Source organism: Tupaia chinensis, unplaced genomic scaffold, assembly GCF_000334495.1.
Source record: "Tupaia chinensis unplaced genomic scaffold, TupChi_1.0 Scaffold000014_1, whole genome shotgun sequence".
Lineage (NCBI taxonomy): Eukaryota > Metazoa > Chordata > Mammalia > Scandentia > Tupaiidae > Tupaia > Tupaia belangeri.
This window is the reverse complement of record NW_006159444.1, coordinates 4299015-4319604: the sequence shown is the minus strand read 5'-3', so window position 1 is coordinate 4319604 and position 20590 is coordinate 4299015. Positions and strand designations below refer to the sequence as shown.

At 39.5% G+C, this 20590-nt stretch overlaps 1 protein-coding gene across 1 annotated transcript in view; it reads right to left on the bottom strand.

The window, feature by feature from the left end:
- SYNE1 (spectrin repeat containing nuclear envelope protein 1) overlaps positions 1 to 20590 on the bottom strand; it is a 596966-nt gene that overhangs the window by 253096 nt on the left and 323280 nt on the right. The window contains exons 61-68 of the mRNA XM_027769865.1: positions 19643 to 19815; positions 16244 to 16397; positions 13109 to 13252; positions 11038 to 11202; positions 4884 to 5201; positions 2700 to 2855; positions 2377 to 2547; positions 1507 to 1833 (exon numbers count right to left, since the gene is read on the bottom strand). Coding sequence (XP_027625666.1) covers positions 1507 to 1833; positions 2377 to 2547; positions 2700 to 2855; positions 4884 to 5201; positions 11038 to 11202; positions 13109 to 13252; positions 16244 to 16397; positions 19643 to 19815 — 1608 coding nt within the window. The remainder of the gene's footprint in view (positions 1 to 1506; positions 1834 to 2376; positions 2548 to 2699; positions 2856 to 4883; positions 5202 to 11037; positions 11203 to 13108; positions 13253 to 16243; positions 16398 to 19642; positions 19816 to 20590) is intronic.

The following is a 20590-nucleotide window of genomic DNA, read 5'->3' as shown; positions in this document are numbered from 1 at the left end:
ATAGATTCTTTGGCATGTAATTATACATACTGTGGTATGAAATGTGACTGTTCAGTCTAAGGATACAACGTGTAATGATATATATATATTTTTTTATCTTTTTTTTTTTTTTGGAGAGGTTTTTCGCTATAGGGCGCGTGTGCTCGCCAGACAGAGAGAGACAGAAAGACAGAAAGCGAGAAATCACCCCCCAGGGGGGATGGTCACGCCGCAATCCCATCTCCTCCATTCTCCTCTCGGGATCTTGGACACGCATGCACACGCGCCTGGCATGAGTTTTAAGCCACCGGGTCTGAGACGCGAACCGCGGTCAACTATGTGGGAGTCCAGTGACATAGCCATTACGCTAACTGCTGGTTCCCGACAACGTGTAATGATTAAACCAGGAAAACTAGCATTCCATCATCTTCAGTATTTGTCATTAGTGTTGGAAACATTCAAATTCTTTTTTTTAAAGAACTACCTATTTAATTTTATTTAATTTAATTTAATTTATTATTATTATTATTTTATTTAACCAGAGAGTGAGAAAGCAAGCCATCAGGTCTAGGACTCAAACTGCCATGTGGCCATGTAGGAGTCCAGCACCGTAACCACCATACCACCTACCAACCTCAGCATTCAAACTCTTAAAGACTATCAAGAAGTCATTCAGATAAAACTTGGAAAGCATATTATTCCATTGGTAAGTTTTGATAATCGCTTCAAAAATTTGAGCAAGTGAGACCCAAACTCTGGCACAGGCACAGAAGGTGCAGCAGAGCTGGAAGCCACATACCAACTGCAGTTTGAGTCCCCAGACCAGTCATCCTAAAAATGTCCTTGGTGTGTGTGAATGTGCTCAGAATCCAGATGGGATGGAGGACTGCAAAAGGGGAATTGTGGCATTTCCCAGCACTGTGGGGGGTGCTTCTTTTTCTCTCTCACGTATGCACATGCTCCATCATGAATGAAAAGCAAAATTTAAGCAGATAAAATATCTGTATCTATATCATGTGTAGCCATTCCTATATCACTATTTATTCTTTCAACAGTTAATTTATAAGGAGTTAAGCATGTTTTTAAATTAAAACTTACTTTCTTATAAATACCATACCTCATTTTCAGTTTACAGTAGGTCAGCTTCTGTATCTTAGGCAAAAGATAAAGGGAAGCATCTATTGGGGAAGATAAAATCTATAGGTATGGGATCCTGTTGCCAACTGGATTTACCTGGGCAATCCATATACCTGGATCACTGTTAGAAAAGATTTTCATGTATTTGATATAATCAATAAATTTACTGATATGAATTTTGAATATTAGATCCATTAGTGTAAAAAATATCTCTGACGAGCGTTATTTAGCTGAATACACACAAACCCACATAGGTCATGACATCACTCACTATCACTAGAACAGGTATGTTTGGGATGTTTTTAGCACCCACTGTGGGTGACACATACCAGAAATCATGTCCCTCCTATTTAATCCTACAGGCACCATTAATGAAGCACAATGCACTACCTTGTATTTTGATAATTGAGCTTTTTTCTCATATAATTCCATTTTGGGTTCCTCAGGAACGTGTAGGATTTCCTGGTATTCTGCTATCCACTGGGTCAGTGCTTTCCATTTGTCAGAGAATTCCTTTGCCAAGTGAAGGCCTTTTTCCAGGGTCATGTGCTCTTTCCGGACAGTGCTGGTCAGCTCCTTCAGCTGCTCCACATGGTCATGGAAGTCTTTTCTTAATGTCTCCGCCTCCCCTTCCTCCAAGTATTTCAGGGCTCTCTCTCCTTTTTCCCGGGCCGATTTCAGCAAACTGTGGCCTTTCTCCATGTCTTTTAGTAAAACCTGAGAAAGACAATCAGTAGGAAACAAATAGAGTTAGTCTTAAATAAAGAAAAAACTTTCCTGTTCCATCTTTGAGTCCACCTATTTCCCCTTATGAAACCAGATTTGAACTACCAGGGATTAGGATCCCTCTTTTCTTTATTTCAACACAGGCTTTTAAAGTGTTATCAATAGATCATTTCCAAATATGAGACTTTAAAAAGAGCCTGCTGCTTCTTTCATTTTTAGTAATCACCCTAAAGATGCAAATCAAAAGTCTTTGTTAGCGCCCTACATTTGTGATATATTTTTTTCTCTTAATATTTCAATGCCAAACCAGAATTTAGTGAAGATTTTAGTGGAAGTCATGTGTCAGTCATTCAGATGATAACACATCACAAGGAAGCCAGTCCCTAGCCTGAAAGAGTTTGTAACTTCACACTTGGAGTGAAATGATGATTGAGGATCACCATGTATATCACGCAGGAATGGCCACATGTGGGTCCAATATCTATGCAGGAAAATGAAGGAAGGTTGGGGATCAGCTGAAGTATGTATGCCTACCTCCAATGTCTTCAATTTTTTCCCCATCATTGCTTTATCTACTTTATCAATTTTGGTAGCCACATTCTTGAAGTTTTTATGAGTAGAGCCATACCAATCAGAATAAAAACTGAGAGATAATTCTGATTCATCCAAGCTCTGGATCTCTTCCTCCAGGAATTTTATTTGTTCCTTGAAAGAAAAAGAGAAAAGTGAACAGTGAATGAAGGAGTTGAGCCAGTACCTTTGTTGCTAAATGCATCTTCACTGGAAGTCAATGAAAGGAAGACCGGTCTGGCTCGGGAGGTGTGCTGGTCTGTAACGAGCAGCTGGTGGTCGCTCACCAACACTTGGAGAAGCAGGGCCTGGTATCTGGAAGTCAGCTGGGTGGCCTGGCAGCCCATCCTGCTGCTCACATGGCTCTCCTCCAGGATCTCCTGAGCTCTGGCCCCCACTTCCTCAACCTCATCTCTGTAAGCACTCACTTCTTCATGCCACTTCTGAAATGACATAGGAATTAGAGAGAAAGATGTGATCTTAGCCATTCTCAAATAAGACAACTATGTGTATTTTTAATATAAAACTAGTTCAATGCTTGCTTAGAATATATCCATTTTGAAGTATAATTTTTAAAATATGTAATATGTTACCTTTATGAAAAAGTATATGATGACCATGTCATTGAAACTGTACGAAGGCTGGCCTCACCGTGGAGTGGTTAAGCACTGTGCGAGAGAAGCCACAGGGCTAACTGCAGCCTGAATCCTAGCCCTGGAGGCTTGAAAAACTGCCTGAGCATGTGTGTGCATGACCAGGATCCTGATAGGATGAAGAAATGGAGGAAAGAAGATTGCAGCATGACCACGACCTGTTGGGGGTGCTTCCTTTCTCTCTCTCTCTCTGACATGCACTGCACACACCCTCTGACATAAGAAAAAAGAAAAAAAGAAGAAGAAGAAGAAGATGGAAAAATAATTAAATTATTTTAAATTTAATTTAATTAAAAATAATTCAAGTGACATAAAATTTTATATATTGCTATAAATAGATATAAAATATTTCCATTAAACTACATTCTATCTAAAGCTTGTCTGCAAAATAATTGGCTGTAGAGACAGAGAGAGGGAAAATGAGAAATCATCCCTTTGAGGGATGGCCATGCTCCAATCCCTTTTCCTCAACTCTCCTCTTAGGATACTGAGCATGCACACACATGTGCCCAGAATGATTTTCAAGCCCCGGGTCTGCGACTCGAACTATGATTACCCATGTGAAAGTCCAGTCTGTTAACCACCATGCCACCTGCCAGGCATATTTTAATGTGGCTAGGAATAGCAATAATCCGCTGAGGATTTCATTTCAAAATTTTACATTTTGTTGTTAAATTATTAATCCAGTAGCTTTGTACTGCTAAGTATTTTAATAATTATTTTATTCATTTCAGTAATTCCAGTGTCAAGAGTGTTTTAAAATGTGCGCTCCTTGTCTTAGCAATTGTGAATAGTACCGCAATAAACATCGATGTGCAAGCACTTTTCCGATGAAGAATTCTTCTGTCCTTTGGGTAGATACAAAGGGGTGGGATTGCTGGATCATATGGTAGTCCTATTTGTAAATTTTTGAGGAATCTCTAAATTGTTCTCCACAGTGGCTGGACCAATTTACATTCCCATCAGCAGTGTAAGAGAGTTCCCCTTTCACTACATTCCTGCCAGCACTTACCATTTTTTGTTTTTTTTAATCTTATTCTGACTGGGGTGAGGTGGTATCTCATTGTTGTTTTGATCTGCATTTCTCTTATAATGAGAGATGTTGAGCATTCTTTCATATGCTTTTTGGCTATTCGTATGTCATCTTTAGAAAGTGTTTTTTTAAACTCATTCTCCCATCTTTTAATAGAATTAATCATCTTTTTTCAGAACAGCTGCTTGAGTTCCTTGTGTATTCTGGTTATCAGTCCCTTATCTGACGAATAATTTACAAAAATATTTTCTGAGGGCTGTTGATTCACACTAATTACTGTGTCTTTTGCCCTGCAGAAACTAATACCAGATATAGTGTGTGTGAAAGAGGAGAGTCTGAAGAAGGACATTTAGAAGAAAAATAGAGAGGCTAAGCATTAATGGGACAAAGAAATGTGATATCTGTAGAAGATAACTTTCATAGTTTTATCAACTGGACTAGGGAGCAATGTTAACACGTTGGAATATTTAGTTTGTAAGATAAGTAATGTGATTGAATGTAGAAGAGAAAATGAAATTTTAAAAAATTTTAAATTAAAAAAAAGAAAAAAGAGAAAATTTGCTCCTTGTTATCAATAAATTTAAAAAGTTTTAAAAATACTTAAAAGAAAAAAGATTAGCTGTAAAAAGGAATGCCCCATTGTCATCTACTTTAAATTTCTAGGCAAGCCAAAAGAAACTTCGCAAAATATGTCTTAGATAAAAAGTTACTGAATGTTTTAATGAAACAGACCATGCAAAATAACTGCAGCTTAGACAAAGATCACAAATTTATGGAAGTTGTACCTTCATCTGCTGTAGTTGCATTTCCTTGGTTGCCCGGTTAGACTGACGTCCAGTCCTGAAACTAACTTTCTGCTCCACCGTTCTGAGCCATTCATCTATCTGCTGAAACTTTTGCTCCATCAGCCTCAATTTGTTCACCACGTTATTGAACTGAGTCCGGGTCTCTGACAGCCTGTGCTGGTAGGCCTGCCAGTCCTGCCGGAGAGACTCCAAAGCTCGGTCCTCCGTTTGGGGGATGCCTGATGGGATCACTTCCTCTCTGGTGTGCAGCACCGAATTCAACAGGGCCTGTCCCTCTGCACAGCGCACTTGTAGTTCCTGAAGGGAAAAAAGAATGGCACTCACAGCTCATTCATATTTTATATGTGCATGTGTTAACATGTGTCACCCAAGCCGACTGTGCCATCTTGAATGTCACGCTAGAAAACAATGTTTTGGGACCAGCCTGTGGCATGGTGGTTAAGGCAGCTGCATCCTACGTGGCCATCTGTGCTCGAGTCTTTGACCTGGCATCTTGAGAAACATGCAGATGCGCTCGCATGTGTGTTTAGAATCCTGAAAGGCCCCACAAAGATGTACAAGAGTTAGATGTAAATAAGAAATTATAAAATAAAATAGAAATAATTCCAAAGAGAGAGAGATGGAGAAAGGATTGTGGCATGACCAAATCCCACAGGTGGGAGCTCTCTCACTTTCCTTCTTTCTTTGGTGAATAGATACACCCTCTGAAAAAGTTATGGTGCGCACACACACATACACACACACACACACACACACACACACTACACATATATACACAAAAAAAGGGAAAAAATTATTTTATTCTGCCATACATAAAACATCCATACTTAACACTGAATATTGTTTCTCAAGTCAAGAGAAAGACTGAAATTTCTACAATTTAAATAATTAAATAATTCCAATACATACATACACATTCCTCCAATATTTATCTTAATCAGCTTTTTCTGAAGTTTGGCATTTTAGTTTATAGGAGTAAACAGTCAAAAGGCTATTGTTACAAAGAATAAGCTCGGCTTATTGTTAAGGCCCATCATCTGCTGAGAGGGCCTAAGGCTTCTTGTTTTGGTATTCCATGGGCTCAGTGCTACAATCATGGCTGAGGAAAAAAAAAAAAAATGGACCTTGTTTTTTGCTAAGGAGGAATACTTTGCCAAAGTTGTACCAGAGGAAACCTGGCAGTCAAGAAAAGTTGGCCTGGAGGAGGATGCAGGGCACAGAAACCTGAGGCAGTGGCCTGTCATACCTGCCCACCAGGTACTCCCAGGAACTAATACATTTCCTCTACCGAGTGTCAGCCCCAAAGGTTTACTCCACAGATTCAGTGTTAACCAAATATTGAAGAACATGAACTATTTTTTTAATTACTTATTTTTAAAATTATTTTTATATTATTTAATCACATATATTTTCACAGTGTATAACATGTCTTTTCCAGCACAATTACCATGCATATCAGTCAAGACAAAGATGCTACTATACACAACATCATCAGCAAATAGCTTTTCATTTATAAACTATTTTTTAAGAGAGAGATTTTTGCTATAAGGCACATGTACTCAAAGAAGAGGCAGAGAGACAGAAAGTGAGAAAATGAGAAATCACCCCCTGGGGGGATGGCCACATTGCAATCCCTTCTCCTCCATTCTTCTTTTGGGATTTTGGGCACACAAGTACACTTGCCTGGCCTGAGTTTTAAGTCTCCAGGTCCAGAACTCAAACTATGGTAGACTACATAGAAGTCCAGTGATATAAGCACATTGCTATCTGCTGGTCTCCATAAACTAATTTTTTTAAGAAGTTTAAAAAAACCCAAATACTTAAATCTTTAAAGATGCTATCAATGCAATATTTGATTCTTGTTTTTCTAATGAGTAAAAAATATCCATGCTACAACTTGATCTGACCAACTAAAGTAAAAAGTCAACTAAAATTCCACCAAGAATGTTTGAAGTACCAATATGTCTAGTTAACATAAACTATTGAGAAGAAAATCCTTACTATTGGATCAAACCACTTGAAATGACTAATAGCTGATCATTTTTAATCTACAAAGAGAGCAATCTTACCCAGCTCAAATTAATAGACCCTTTTTCTCAAAATGTGACACCACTCCAAGAATTGCTTATATATATGGAAAGGGAAGAACAATATATGTGGCAAAACATTAGTCAAATGGCCATAGACAAAGGAATTTCATTCTAAAATTCTTAGTTATTTTTCAAAATAATTTTAAATTGGGAAACTTTCCCTGTAACAGCCCTGGAAATAATAGGCTTTGTGAGCCACTGGTCTGCAACTATTACTCTGCCATTGTGTCACTGAGGTTGCCACAGACAATGCATAAATAAGTGACGGTCTGTGTCTCAGTAAACGTGTATTTAAGATACAGACATTCTTAGGGTCAGCAGGTGGAATGGTAGTTAAGGTGTTGTGTCTCAAATAGCCAACTGCCATTCCACTGGCTACATGTGGAAGCATGCCTAAAATCCCAGGAGGAGAATGGAGGATAAGGGATTGCAGTGTGGCCATCCCCCCAGGGGGGTGATTTTTTCACTTTCCCTCTCTCTCTCTTTCTCCAGCAAGTGCATGCACCTTTTGTCAAAAACCTATGAATAAATAAAGTACAGACATTCTGATCATAGGCTGTAGTTTACTCATCTCTATGCTAATCTATTAATCTCCTCAATTTATAACTCTTCATATTTTATAAATAATAGTTTGTCCATTACACAAATCATCATTCCATCAGATAAATTATCATACATCCCATATTTTAAATATTTATTCAGAAGGCAAACATGGTTCAATATTTAAACAAACATATATGCTCTATGACCTAAGGTAGGTCTTCGGTTTATACAATGTAACTCGTGAAGATGGTCAACACTACTGGACAAACCCCAGCTCACCCTGCACGTTGCAGGCCAGGAGGACCTTGAGGAAATTCTGCTGTGTAGTTGGAGCTTAATAATTTTCTACTGCTGTTTTCTGCCACTTGCATCTTCTTCCTTTCTAACATTTGTGGTGACTCAAATATGACAATGTAAGAACTAATGCATGGCAAAACCAAATATTGAAGTTAGGTTTAGACCACATTAAGACCAACTTCTGTGAGATATCTTCCACTGACCACAACAAGAGAAACATCTGCTGGTAATGACTAACTTTTTGACCCAGTTCCTGCATAAAAGCCTCGAGGGCTCTGCATCTGCTGGCCAGGGTGTCTGGAGTGAAGTGCCAGGAAGGATTATTTAGAGAAAACAAAGTCAGCTCTACTCAAATAAGTTAAAAGAGCTAAATCTGGCAGACCAGGACAGCCCGCTGTGTTAAGGCAGAGTGGATGAGATCCTTAAGTAAGCAAACAAGAGCTTGACCCTAACTTCTACTATTTATTTCATGAATAGACTATCTATTTAAATGTCTTTTTCCATCTCAGTCCTCACATGAACTCTGTGGAGGATACTGAGTCAGAGAAGTTTTCCTTGGTCTGAAGCCACCTACTTGCCAGGTCCCATCAAGGATTAGGGTCCAAACTTCCTAATCCAAACCTTGCTATCTTCCCATTATATGATACTTACAAAATCTACCAGAAATAGCCAGGAATTGTATAGATCAATGATAAGAATGACAATCCCCTCTTTTTCTACCTTCTTTAAGCTTTCAGTGCATCTTTCTCAATCCAGAGCCTGCTCTCATCAGGGATGATCACATGAAAGTAAATTTCAACACGGCACAGGTGTGGCATGGGATGGTCTTGTTGGCCTTTCTCCATTCTCTGCTGTACATGCCTGGTGGCTCCTTCTGAGGGAACCCCCTCACCCTTGAAATCCCTGGAGGTAAGATTAAGGGCTCCTCTTTGACACTACCTAGGACCTCTTACCTTATTCTATTACTGCTTTCATTTCACTAGATTTGTGCTTCTCCCTAGATAGCAAGTTCCTTTAAGGTGGAAAATGTATCTCAAACATCTTTCTTACAGTAGCTGACTAGGGTGTCTGCACTGCATTAAGAATTCAGTCAATGCTGAAGGGGTAAATAAATGAACAATTTACAACCGCTTTTCCTCTATATGTGATGTCTCATCCACACTGGAGTCTGCTGGTCTGATCACCAATGGTTTTAATAGCTCCTCTAATGTCTTCTTCTAGAATTCTGACCCTGGGCACATATCTTCATCAAAGAGAGAAGTTCTGGTTGAACTCAGATGACCCAGTAGTTTTATATTCTATTCATCTCTGCTGCTGTATCTCAGGTCTCATTCAATCCTTTAGGGAGCAACAGGTAGGTGCTCCAGTCAACATCATAAAACCAATGGGATTCCTGATCTTTTTACCACCTGAACCAATTTCATGAAAGACAACTTTCCAGAGTGAGGAGTTATAGGGAGAGGGGATAATTTCAGAATGATTTAAGTGTATTACATTTATTGTGCACTTTATTTCTATTATTTTCATATGGAAACATATAATGAGATAATTATATGAATCATTATAATGCAGAATCAGTGGGAGTCCTTAGCTTGTTTTCCTGCACCTAGAGGCTTGTTTTTTTTTATTCACTTTGACTTGAGTTAGCTTGCAGCCTTACCAAAACTGTGACAGACAACTGAGGAGTGCCGGACAGAGGTACAGATAGAAGTGGTAAATAAAATAATGGTCAGACCATGCACAGACTTAAACAGATGTCAGATTCTGGCTTATAGCCTGTCACCAGGTGCAGCTCTACAAGTGAAGTACATAAACTCATGCCACTATAAAGACTGCCACCAGGAGCAGTTTAATCATCACTTGCTACTTATTGATAAAGTTTTGATATGAGTCTACAAGCAATTGATTTATTACAATCTCTGTGCAGTCAAACCTCTCTGCTAATGCTAATCCCCAGTGCTAGCATCACCGCCTCAGCTCCACCTCAGATCATCAGGCATTAGATTCTCATAAGGGGTGTGCAACCTTGGGCCCTTGCATGCTCAGTTTACAATATGGCTCATATACTCCTATGAGAATCTAAAGCTGTCACTGAGCTGACAGGAGGTAATGAAGCTTCAGACGAAGTTGTGCTTGTTCACTCACAACTCACCTACTGCTGGGCAGCCCAATTCCTAACAGGTCACAGACTGGTATCAGACAATGGCCCAAGGATTGTGTGTGGGGACACGTTTAAGAGAGAGAGTCTGAGGGGACATGCGCCGAGCAAACACCACATGCTCTTTTGGGGTTTGGCAGAACCTTGTAACTTGTCTTTCCCTGACCTTGGCTGCAGACAGAGCAAGGGTGGAAATTACTAGGGGCGTTCCAACAGACACATCTGATGGACTTCAAGAAACATCTTGACCCCAAATAGTAAAATCCAATCCCTGCTCTGCATCTGAAAGGTTCTTTAGACTTCTCTGGGTGTGGTGGTGCTCTCCTTATGGAGAAGTTCTTTAGCTCCTTCCCCACACCTAACAGCTAGTTCTCTGCATTAGAAAGGAAGATGAGATTTACTCTAGATGGGATTACCACCAAGGGATACACCATGCCCCTGGTATGACTAATCTCTTATTTGTTAACTGCTTCTTATTGTCTGTTACCTGGCAACCAATCCATGAAGTATCATGAAACGTACATGTGTAAGGTCTCCTTGTACTATAAACAAAGACGTCCAGTTGTCTGGGCGGCACAAGTTGCTTGGGCTACCTAGGCTCAGGCTGCCTGTGTCCCTTTCTACTCTAACCCTTTGTCTCATTCTTTCCAATTCCCCGGTCCTGGCAAGATGGAGGGCTTTCTCTTTCTCGTCCTCTTTCTCTTCCTCAGCAGCAGCCCTCTGATCATGATTCAGCCAGACCCAAGCCCTGGGGCGGACGCCAACAATTGTGGACCTCTGAGTTAGATTACTAGCCATTCTTATCAGGGGCCACATAGCAGCTGAATGAGTTCCCCAAGTACGAGTCCTGCCTGTCCTAAGTGGTTCTCAACAAGCATGTATTACTGAGGTTGCAGAATGCTCTAGATCAAACCTTACTAGTGTTGCACTTAATATGTGCCAGTCATCTATGGACTTTAAGAGCATATGAACTTCTTGTTGCTTGAAATAATGATTCCACATTCAGAATGACAATTCTTTTGCTTTGGGATAAAGCACATTTTACCTGGAGATCCCGCAGTGTTGACTCATGGGTATGGGGATCACCTTCAAGCACTGAGTGTCGGTCAAGCTGTTCTTGCTCTTGCCCCAGCCAAACTTCAAAGGCCGTTAGGTCTCTCTGGTACTCTTGGTGCAGGCGAACCAGTTTTTCAGTCTTGGTTACAGCTTCCTGTAATTAGTATTTAAAATAATTGAGATAACAATACATTATTACATATAGTGTCAATGTGCTCTAAGAATTCACTTTAAAACTTTTAGAAAAGCTGGACCAGCCCCATAGCACAGCAGTTAAGCCCAATATATAGGGGGCTGGATCTCACATGACTGATAACAGTGGAGGTCTTAGTCCCTGCAGCTTGAGTGTGTGTGTGTGCCTGCCCCAAATCCTGGTGGGATAGAGATAGAGGAAAAGGAAATAAGGTGTGACCACAGTGCATTGGGGGATGCGAACACTCTCTCTCTTCCTGATGAGTAAGTGATGAAAAAACACAAAATTATAAAAGCATGATGATTATATCATTGGAACATAAGTGATTTCTTAAAAGAATAATGTAAATGTATAAAAATTTAATGTTTCAAGATTTAAAATAGTTTTTAAAATAATTGTTAAGGGCCCATAGGTGGTATGGTGGTTAAGGAACTGGATTCTCAGACCAGCAGATAGCAAAATGGCTACATAACTGGACTCCCACATGGCCAACTGTGGTTTGAGTCCCAGACCCAGCGGCGTGAAATTCATGCCAGGTGTGTGTGCTTGCGTGCCCAAAAATCCCAAGCAGTGACTAAAGAAGAAGGGATTTAGTCTTTCTTTAAAAAAAAAAGGTGGATCCCACCTGGCCAGCTTCATAGTTCAAGTCCCAGACCCAGCAGCTAGAAAATCACATTGGACACACATGTGTGTATGCCCAAAAATCCCAGGAGGAGAATGGCAAAGAAGGGACTGGAACATGGTCATTTATCCTGGGGGGTGATTTCTCACTTTCTCTCTCTCTCTGCTATTTCTCTCTGGTGAGTGCACATGCCCTGGAGCAAAAATTAAATAATAATAATAATTGTTAAACGTGCACAACATAATACCATGTTCAATGCTGGAGAAGATGAGTATGTGATTACAACACACTGTGTGCCTGACTTAGAAGAAATTCTGTTGCCAACTCCCAAAATATTGAAATATGTAAATTACAATATAACTAATAAAAATTACAGAATATTTTTGATTGTTTAGTTTTTGCTGTAGGGTATGTGTGCTTGCTGAAAGAGACAGAGACAGAGGGAAAGTGAGAAGTCAGCCCCCAGAGGGGATGACTACACCACACTGCAATCTCTTCTCCATTTACCACTTGGGACTCTAAACACACATGCCCAGCGTGATTCTCAAGTGGCTGGATCTGGACTTGAACTATGAAGTAAGACATGTGAGATCCAGTCACCTTAATCTTTATGCCACCAGCTGGCACCAATAACATAGTTTTTAATCATTTTGTTAAATTACCAGATACTTGATTTCCCTCTTAAATATAACATAGACAAGAAAATACTTTTTTATTTCTTTGCATAAAAATTCACTTTTGCTAGTGAAGAATACTGAAATTTGCAAATGTCCCTTACATGAGCATTTAGACTTACTGTAGATTTAATTTTCCCTGTATTCTGTCTGATAATACAGGATGTGGTCTGAAAAAGTACTAAGCTGTTATTTTCTCTGGGAGGCCCTGATGAAGACTGGAAATCTTGGTGATTATTTCTTACATTAGAAAACTGTCACCACTCGACATCATAAGGCATTTATGAGTCTTCATTATGACACTGTCCAGAATTTTTGCTAAATTGGTAAATTTCTAGGAATTTTTGAGGGTTATTTTACTTTAGTAAAACGACTTTTACTTTCAAATTCCGGCAATATTTAAAAGTTTTTGTTTGGTTTTGTCAGTGACACCTTTAAAATAGTAAAATTTATTTTGCTTCTTTCATTCTATGTTTCCTCAAGCCAGTCAATATGGAAAATAATGGGTCTTTTAAGCACAGCTTGAACACTCCTCCCAGGGCTGGCCTATGAGGAAAATGGGCAGCCATACCTGTGCCCTGTCTTTGATGGCTCTGTACCGCTCCTGCAGATCCTGTAGCTCCAGCTGGGTGACATAATGTTCCGTCATGCCTGCCCTTTTGGCTTCAATGGTCTCCAGCAAGCTGCTGTGACTCAGCACCTCTTCATTTAATAACTAAAGAAAAATTAAAAAAAAAGTTATTCAGACACTATTATATCAATGATCTTGCTAAAATTAAGGTTATTTTAACTGTGTGGTTGACAAGTGACCTTAGGTGATCTATCCATCCATACATACATGTATCTCTGATTAGATACATGCATGAATGTATAAATGTGTGTGTGTATGAGTGTACACACATATGCTTGTGTGTATGTGTGTATGTGCACATACACACACATGCACACACACACACACACACACACACACACACACATTTGTTACCTGGTCCAAAACTTACTTTAAGCATCAATTCCCTATTAACCACCTTATATTGCGACTTGGATATCTCAAATGTATCATGCCCAGAAATGAGCTGTCGATTTCTGTTCTACCTCCAATCCCTACCATACTCCCTTCTCATTTGGTCTTTTTGCAGATAGTAAATGCCACTATCTCCCACCCAGAAGTCAAGCACTGGACATGTTACAATCTTTATTGGCCCTTTTCCAAATACTATCCTTCACACCATGCCATTTTTCTCCTTCAAAGCACCTAGCAGTTGTAATTATTTATTTATTCATGCACTTATTACTGAGTACATGTGTCCCTACCAGATCATAGCACTTGTCTATTTTATCCACCTAGAATCAGGCCCTATACATACGTGTATGACTTCTCAATAAATACTTAATTAATTATTTTGATTAATTAGACAATTACTTTTTATAAGAGATAATGATGAAACATAATTATGATGATACTATTTACAGATGCATAAATGAGACCAGAAATATAAAGAGGCGCAGCTTTTTACTCAGCATCTGCTTTGTGTCAGAGAGCCAAGAGAATGGCATAGGAAGAAAACTAAGCCTCTCTACGCATGGAACGGACATATGCCATACAGAGCTACGAACAGAGAGCTACGAGAGAACAGAACAAGCAATTAAGCCTAGGTTGTTGTTGGTGGTATCATAGCAAAAGTGACTTCTGAACTAATTTAGAAAGGTGTGTAGGTGAGTACCAGGTGCAGAGACATAGCAAGGACATTCTGTGAGAAGGGAAGGGCATGGAATCTTCCAAGACTGCAGCGTGATTACAAAATAGTGTGAGATTCATCCAGGTTGGAGCCTGGGTAGGAGAAGGTGAGAGAGTGAAGGAAATGAGATGGCATTACAATACTTTCCATGGAGAACAATTTGGAGATTCCTCAAAAATCTGGAAATAGTACTACCATATGATTCAGCAGTCTCACTCCTTGATACCTACCCAAAGGACAGAAGAGTACTTAACTGAATAAGTGCTTGCACATCGATGTTTATTGTAGCACTATTCACAATTGCTAAGGCATGGCACCAACCCAAATTCCCATGAACAGATGAATGGATAGAAAAATCATGGCACATATACTTTATGGAATACTATTCAGCCATTAAAAAAAACCCTGGTTTTTGACAGAAAGTGGGAGAATATGGAAGATTTACTGCTAAGTGAAGCAAGGCAGGCTATGAAGGAGAGATATTATATGTCCCCACTTAATATATACTGAGTGTCCGCACTCTGTGGCTGAAGGTAATTGACTAAATGTTATAGAAACACAGTATACGGATAGAAATACCAGATACAGTGTGTGTGAAAGAGTATTGTCTGAGGAAGGACATTTAGAAGAAAAATAGGGAGGCAAAGCATTAGTGGGACAAAGAAATATAGTATTATCTGTTCAAGATATTTTATAGTTTTTTTCAACTGGACTAGGGAGGAATGTTCAACTATTGAAATATTCACTTTGTAAGCTAAATAATGTGATTGAATGTATAAAAGAAAATGAGGTAAAAATATATAAGTAAATAAAAATATGTAAACAAACAAAGAAACAAACATAAACCACAATACTTTCAAACCAAGTGAGATTGATAATATATAATAGACTATGGGAAACCAACAGAGGCTCTTAAGCAGGGAGGTAAGACATTTAGCTTTATATGAAGATAACAACAGATGAAGACAAGAAACAAAGTGAGAAATTAGGAGTCTGTTACAATTCAGGTGGAGAAGATAAGTCATCAGGACCTAGCGCCTGACATAAAGTGGGGAAGAGAAAGAAGGTGCTGGGGATAATGAGGTTTCCAATTTATTATGTTCTTTGGAGGATGACCCAAATGAACAGAAACGAGATTTCTATACAAATTCATAAATTCTGCATAGGGCATGGTAAAGGTGAGAAGTAACAGGCCATCCAGTAATGATGCCCTAGAGAGTAAGGCTTCAGCTATAAATCGAAGATTTACAAAACTTTGTTTGAATACTACCAATAAAAGCACTGAAGAGCATATTGTTAATATTTTTAATTTTAATACCCCTTACATGTAGTACTATGCTAATTTTAAAATGCACAAAAGCTGTAATATGAAAGATATGATTAAAAAGAATGTTGCTTCCTAATGATGAGAAGACTAGAGACATTAAAAAATACTGTAAGTTACCAAACATTACATGGTTTCCTTTATAAAACATGGGTTTACATGAATATCTTGGAAGGCAAAATTTTCACTCACTAATAAAATAACCACTAATCAAAGTCTGGTTTAAGTTGTTATTAGAAATTATAATATAACCCACAAATGTAATTCACTCAGATTTACAGTCCTAGCATACAGGTAATTAACTTTTGTCTGACCAGAGCATTCTTTTTCTTTTTATTTTTAAGAGAGATTTTTGCTATAGGGCATGTGAGCTCACTGAGAGAGACAGAGACAGAAAGTGAGAAATCACTCCCCAAGGGGGATGGCCATGCCACAATTCCTTCTCCTCCATTCTCCTCTCAGGAGGATCTTAGACATGCACTCAAGCCCTGTGTGTTTTAAGCTGCCAGGTCCAGAGCTCGAACCACAGTTGACTACATGAGAGTCCAGAGATGTAACCATTATGCCATCTGCTGGTCCCCTGACCAGAGCATTCTAAGAATGCCCATTGTAGAGCAAATGAAAGCCACCCTCCAGCTCTAACCTTAGCTTTCCCAAGAGCAGTTATTTTGTCCCGTAGTTCTGCATGCTGCCTTTCAGATCCATTCAGGCTGGCCTCGACACCGTCCATCCAACTGGAAAACTGGCGGACATCATCCTGATAACTTGTCCATTTAGAAAGAGCTCCTTCAAGTTGACTGAAAGAGATTGAGAAGGACAAGAATTTATATGGAGAATCGTTATGAACTCGATATCTGTCATTGTATCTTCTCTGCTCATTCCAGCCAGCACGGAGTCCAGGGATCAGGATGAGGGCAAGCTTGAGAGAGGCAGACTGGCCACGGTTTCCAAATCCGAGTGTAGGCTTCTGGCAAGGGCAGCTTCAGGAAACCAGGGACCATTAAATACAGGCTGAAGGACAGGAAAGTGGGATTGGATACAAACCCAAAGGCCAGTAACCAGGGCACACAAGACCCTTACAAGGTTGAAGGTAAAATGCAGAGAAATGTCCTGAGTAGAGCCAAAGCTCTGAACAGAAAGAGAACCAACACTAACTAGGTCAATTAAGCAGGACTTCGGAACAGGAGAGAGAGAGAGAGAGGAATTATAAAGAGAAGGAAAGCAGACTCAAGGGAGAGCGAGCACATTAGCTATCTTGCATGAGATTTAAAAATCAGAAAGATCACAATGGAGACATACAATAACATTTCCTGAATTGGTGGTCTAAATATTAAAGCTTAGTTATTTCTCTTAGAAATAAATTACTCACTGTGCTGTCTTAATATACATGCTATGCTTTATTTCCTTTACTCATGTGTGCCTAATGTTACCACCATGTTTCAAGTCCTCTGGCAGCAGACAATGTCAGTCCCCTCCCCCACAAGTGTTCCCTCAGGTCATGCTACTGTAACACACTGCCACCTGGATGTCCAACTGTCTGCTCTGCATTCTCTTAGTCTAAGGACATTCTCTGATCCCTGTTATACTTTCAGTTTGAGAAAATGCATGCAAAAAATACTGGGGGCTGTCACCAACTGGGAACAGCTCTCAACAGTCTTTCACAGGCACATGAACTTGTTGCAAATTCTCAGTGCCCCTGCCCTTTCTTGGCCAGCAGTGCCCAAGAATAGTGCTTCCAGTTACCCACTATGGTAACTGGTAATACACCCTTTCATGCTGTCCCCCAAGTTCCTTGTCTCCCTTCTCCACTCCAGTATTGGTATATCCTGGGGTTATCTCCCAGGATAAAAAAAGTAGTTAAACTACTTGATTTAAATCAGTATATCTTTACACTCAGAAATGATTATCTTTTAACTTTTAAGCAGTGAACAACAACAAAAACACACATTTTTAATTATATTAAAGTATAATTTTAATTATAATAAAGCAAGTCAACCTAAAAGCAAGAATATGCCCAACAGTTTCTTTTATTCTAATAATAAAAAAGAAATAATGAAAGAAAAAGAAAGGAAGCCAGCAGGCAACATGGAGGTTAAGGTAGCTGGATCCCACATGGTTGACTACATGGTTTGAGACCTGAACCCAGTGGTTTGAAAAACAGACTAGGTGTATGTGTTTGCATGCCCAAAATCCTGAGAGGAGAATAGAGGAGACATCATCCCCTTTCTTATTTTCTCCCCTTCTCTCTGGCGAGCACATATGCCAAACCGCAAACTTACATAAGAGAAGACGAAAGGTAGGAAGGAGGGGGAGAAAGAAAGAACTCTAAGAATAATCCATTACTGGAGTAGTGTGTTGATCTTTTAGTAATGGCTTGCCAGTGCTGGGCAGTAGTCTTACTTACTTTTTTCCTAAATTTTTTTAGTATATTTTATACATTCAATCACTATATGTCACTTAGCTTGTAAAGTGAAATTACCCAACATGAGTATACTTCATACCAGTCCAGCTGAGGATACTATACACATCATCATCGACAGGTAATAGTCCATTTCTGTGTCCCATAAATGCCTTGCCTCTCTATTTTTCTCCTTAGTTGCTTTCTTCACACTCTTCCCCTCCCTCCCATCCTATTCCCACACTGCCTCCTTACCTTTTACAGCGAATCCCTGCAGACAGAAGGGCCGCCCACATATCCTTCACACTCTGCAGCTGCTGCTGAACAGCAGGGGTGCCCTCAGGAGAGGTGTTTTGAAGGACACATTCTCCCCTGGTCACTATCATTTTCATCTGAATCTCTTTTTCCTGTTTCACAGATAATAGTGCCTGGGAAAACAAAGATAGAAGTCCTGTATCACTTGCATGTTCAGCATTTCTGGCTTTAACTTTAGAGCCCCTGAAGAAAACAGAATGTATGTAGCTGTGTTACATACATTCAGAAATAATTATCTTTTAATTTTTAAGCCATAAACAACAATAAAAATATACATTTTCAATTATATTAAAATGTATGGATAGTAAGGCAAGTCAACCTAAAAGTAAGACTATACCCAACACTTCCTTTCATTCTAATAATAAAAGAGAAATAATGAAAGAAAAAGAAGGGGGGACAGCCGGTGACATGGAGGTTAAGGTGACTGGATCCTTCAGAGCTCCAGGCTTCTGAGGTATACGATGGGAAGTTCTCTGCGGGTGCGTGTCAGGAACCAGTTACCTCCCACCTGCTAGTCTCTGAGTGGTGTTGGCTTTGTAGGTCTAGAATCTTCTCTGAATCTCCCTAGAATCTTCCCTTCCCCTTACTGGTTTTAACAAGAGAAAAATACATTTCAATGGAATTTGTTAATTCTCAAAGGTTACCTGATGAAGATCTTAGAAATGTTCAGGTCTCTAGCATGACAAACCTAGATTTGTAGATGATACAGTGAAGTTCTCATAAGCACTATTCTTTCACCACATGAGAAGGAAGTTTCAACTCAAAGCTACAAAGCTAGGAGTATGACCTTGGTTGACTACATGGTTTGAGACCTGAACCCAGTGGTTTGAAAAACAGACTAGGTGTATGTGTTTGCATGCCCAAAATCCTGAGAGGAGAATAGAGGAGACATCATCCCCTTTCTTATTTTCTCCCCTTCTCTCTGGCGAGCACATATGCCAAACCGCAAACTTACATAAGAGAAGACGAAAGGTAGGAAGGAGGGGGAGAAAGAAAGAACTCTAAGAATAATCCATTACTGGAGTAGTGTGTTGATCTTTTAGTAATGGCTTGCCAGTGCTGGGCAGTAGTCTTACTTACTTTTTTCCTAAATTTTTTTAGTATATTTTATACATTCAATCACTATATGTCACTTAGCTTGTAAAGTGAAATTACCCAACATGAGTATACTTCATACCAGTCCAGCTGAGGATACTATACACATCATCATCGACAGGTAATAGTCCATTTCTGTGTCCCATAAATGCCTTGCCTCTCTATTTTTCTCCTTAGTTGCTTTCTTCACACTCTTCCCCTCCCTCCCATCCTATTCCCACACTGCCTCCTTACCTTTTACAGCGAATCCCTGCAGACAGAAGGGCCGCCCACATATCCTTCACACTCTGCAGCTGCTGCTGAACAGCAGGGGTGCCCTCAGGAGAGGTGTTTTGAAGGACACATTCTCCCCTGGTCACTATCATTTTCATCTGAATCTCTTTTTCCTGTTTCACAGATAATAGTGCCTGGGAAAACAAAGATAGAAGTCCTGTATCACTTGCATGTTCAGCATTTCTGGCTTTAACTTTAGAGCCCCTGAAGAAAACAGAATGTATGTAGCTGTGTTACATACATTCAGAAATAATTATCTTTTAATTTTTAAGCCATAAACAACAATAAAAATATACATTTTCAATTATATTAAAATGTATGGATAGTAAGGCAAGTCAACCTAAAAGTAAGACTATACCCAACACTTCCTTTCATTCTAATAATAAAAGAGAAATAATGAAAGAAAAAGAAGGGGGGACAGCCGGTGACATGGAGGTTAAGGTGACTGGATCCTTCAGAGCTCCAGGCTTCTGAGGTATACGATGGGAAGTTCTCTGCGGGTGCGTGTCAGGAACCAGTTACCTCCCACCTGCTAGTCTCTGAGTGGTGTTGGCTTTGTAGGTCTAGAATCTTCTCTGAATCTCCCTAGAATCTTCCCTTCCCCTTACTGGTTTTAACAAGAGAAAAATACATTTCAATGGAATTTGTTAATTCTCAAAGGTTACCTGATGAAGATCTTAGAAATGTTCAGGTCTCTAGCATGACAAACCTAGATTTGTAGATGATACAGTGAAGTTCTCATAAGCACTATTCTTTCACCACATGAGAAGGAAGTTTCAACTCAAAGCTACAAAGCTAGGAGTATGACCTAGAGGACAAACCTCCCTCTCTCTTTCCACTCTGGATCTCTATAGCCTCAGTTCTGTTACTTATTGTGTAATTTTTTACATACCATGCTGATTCTTTCCT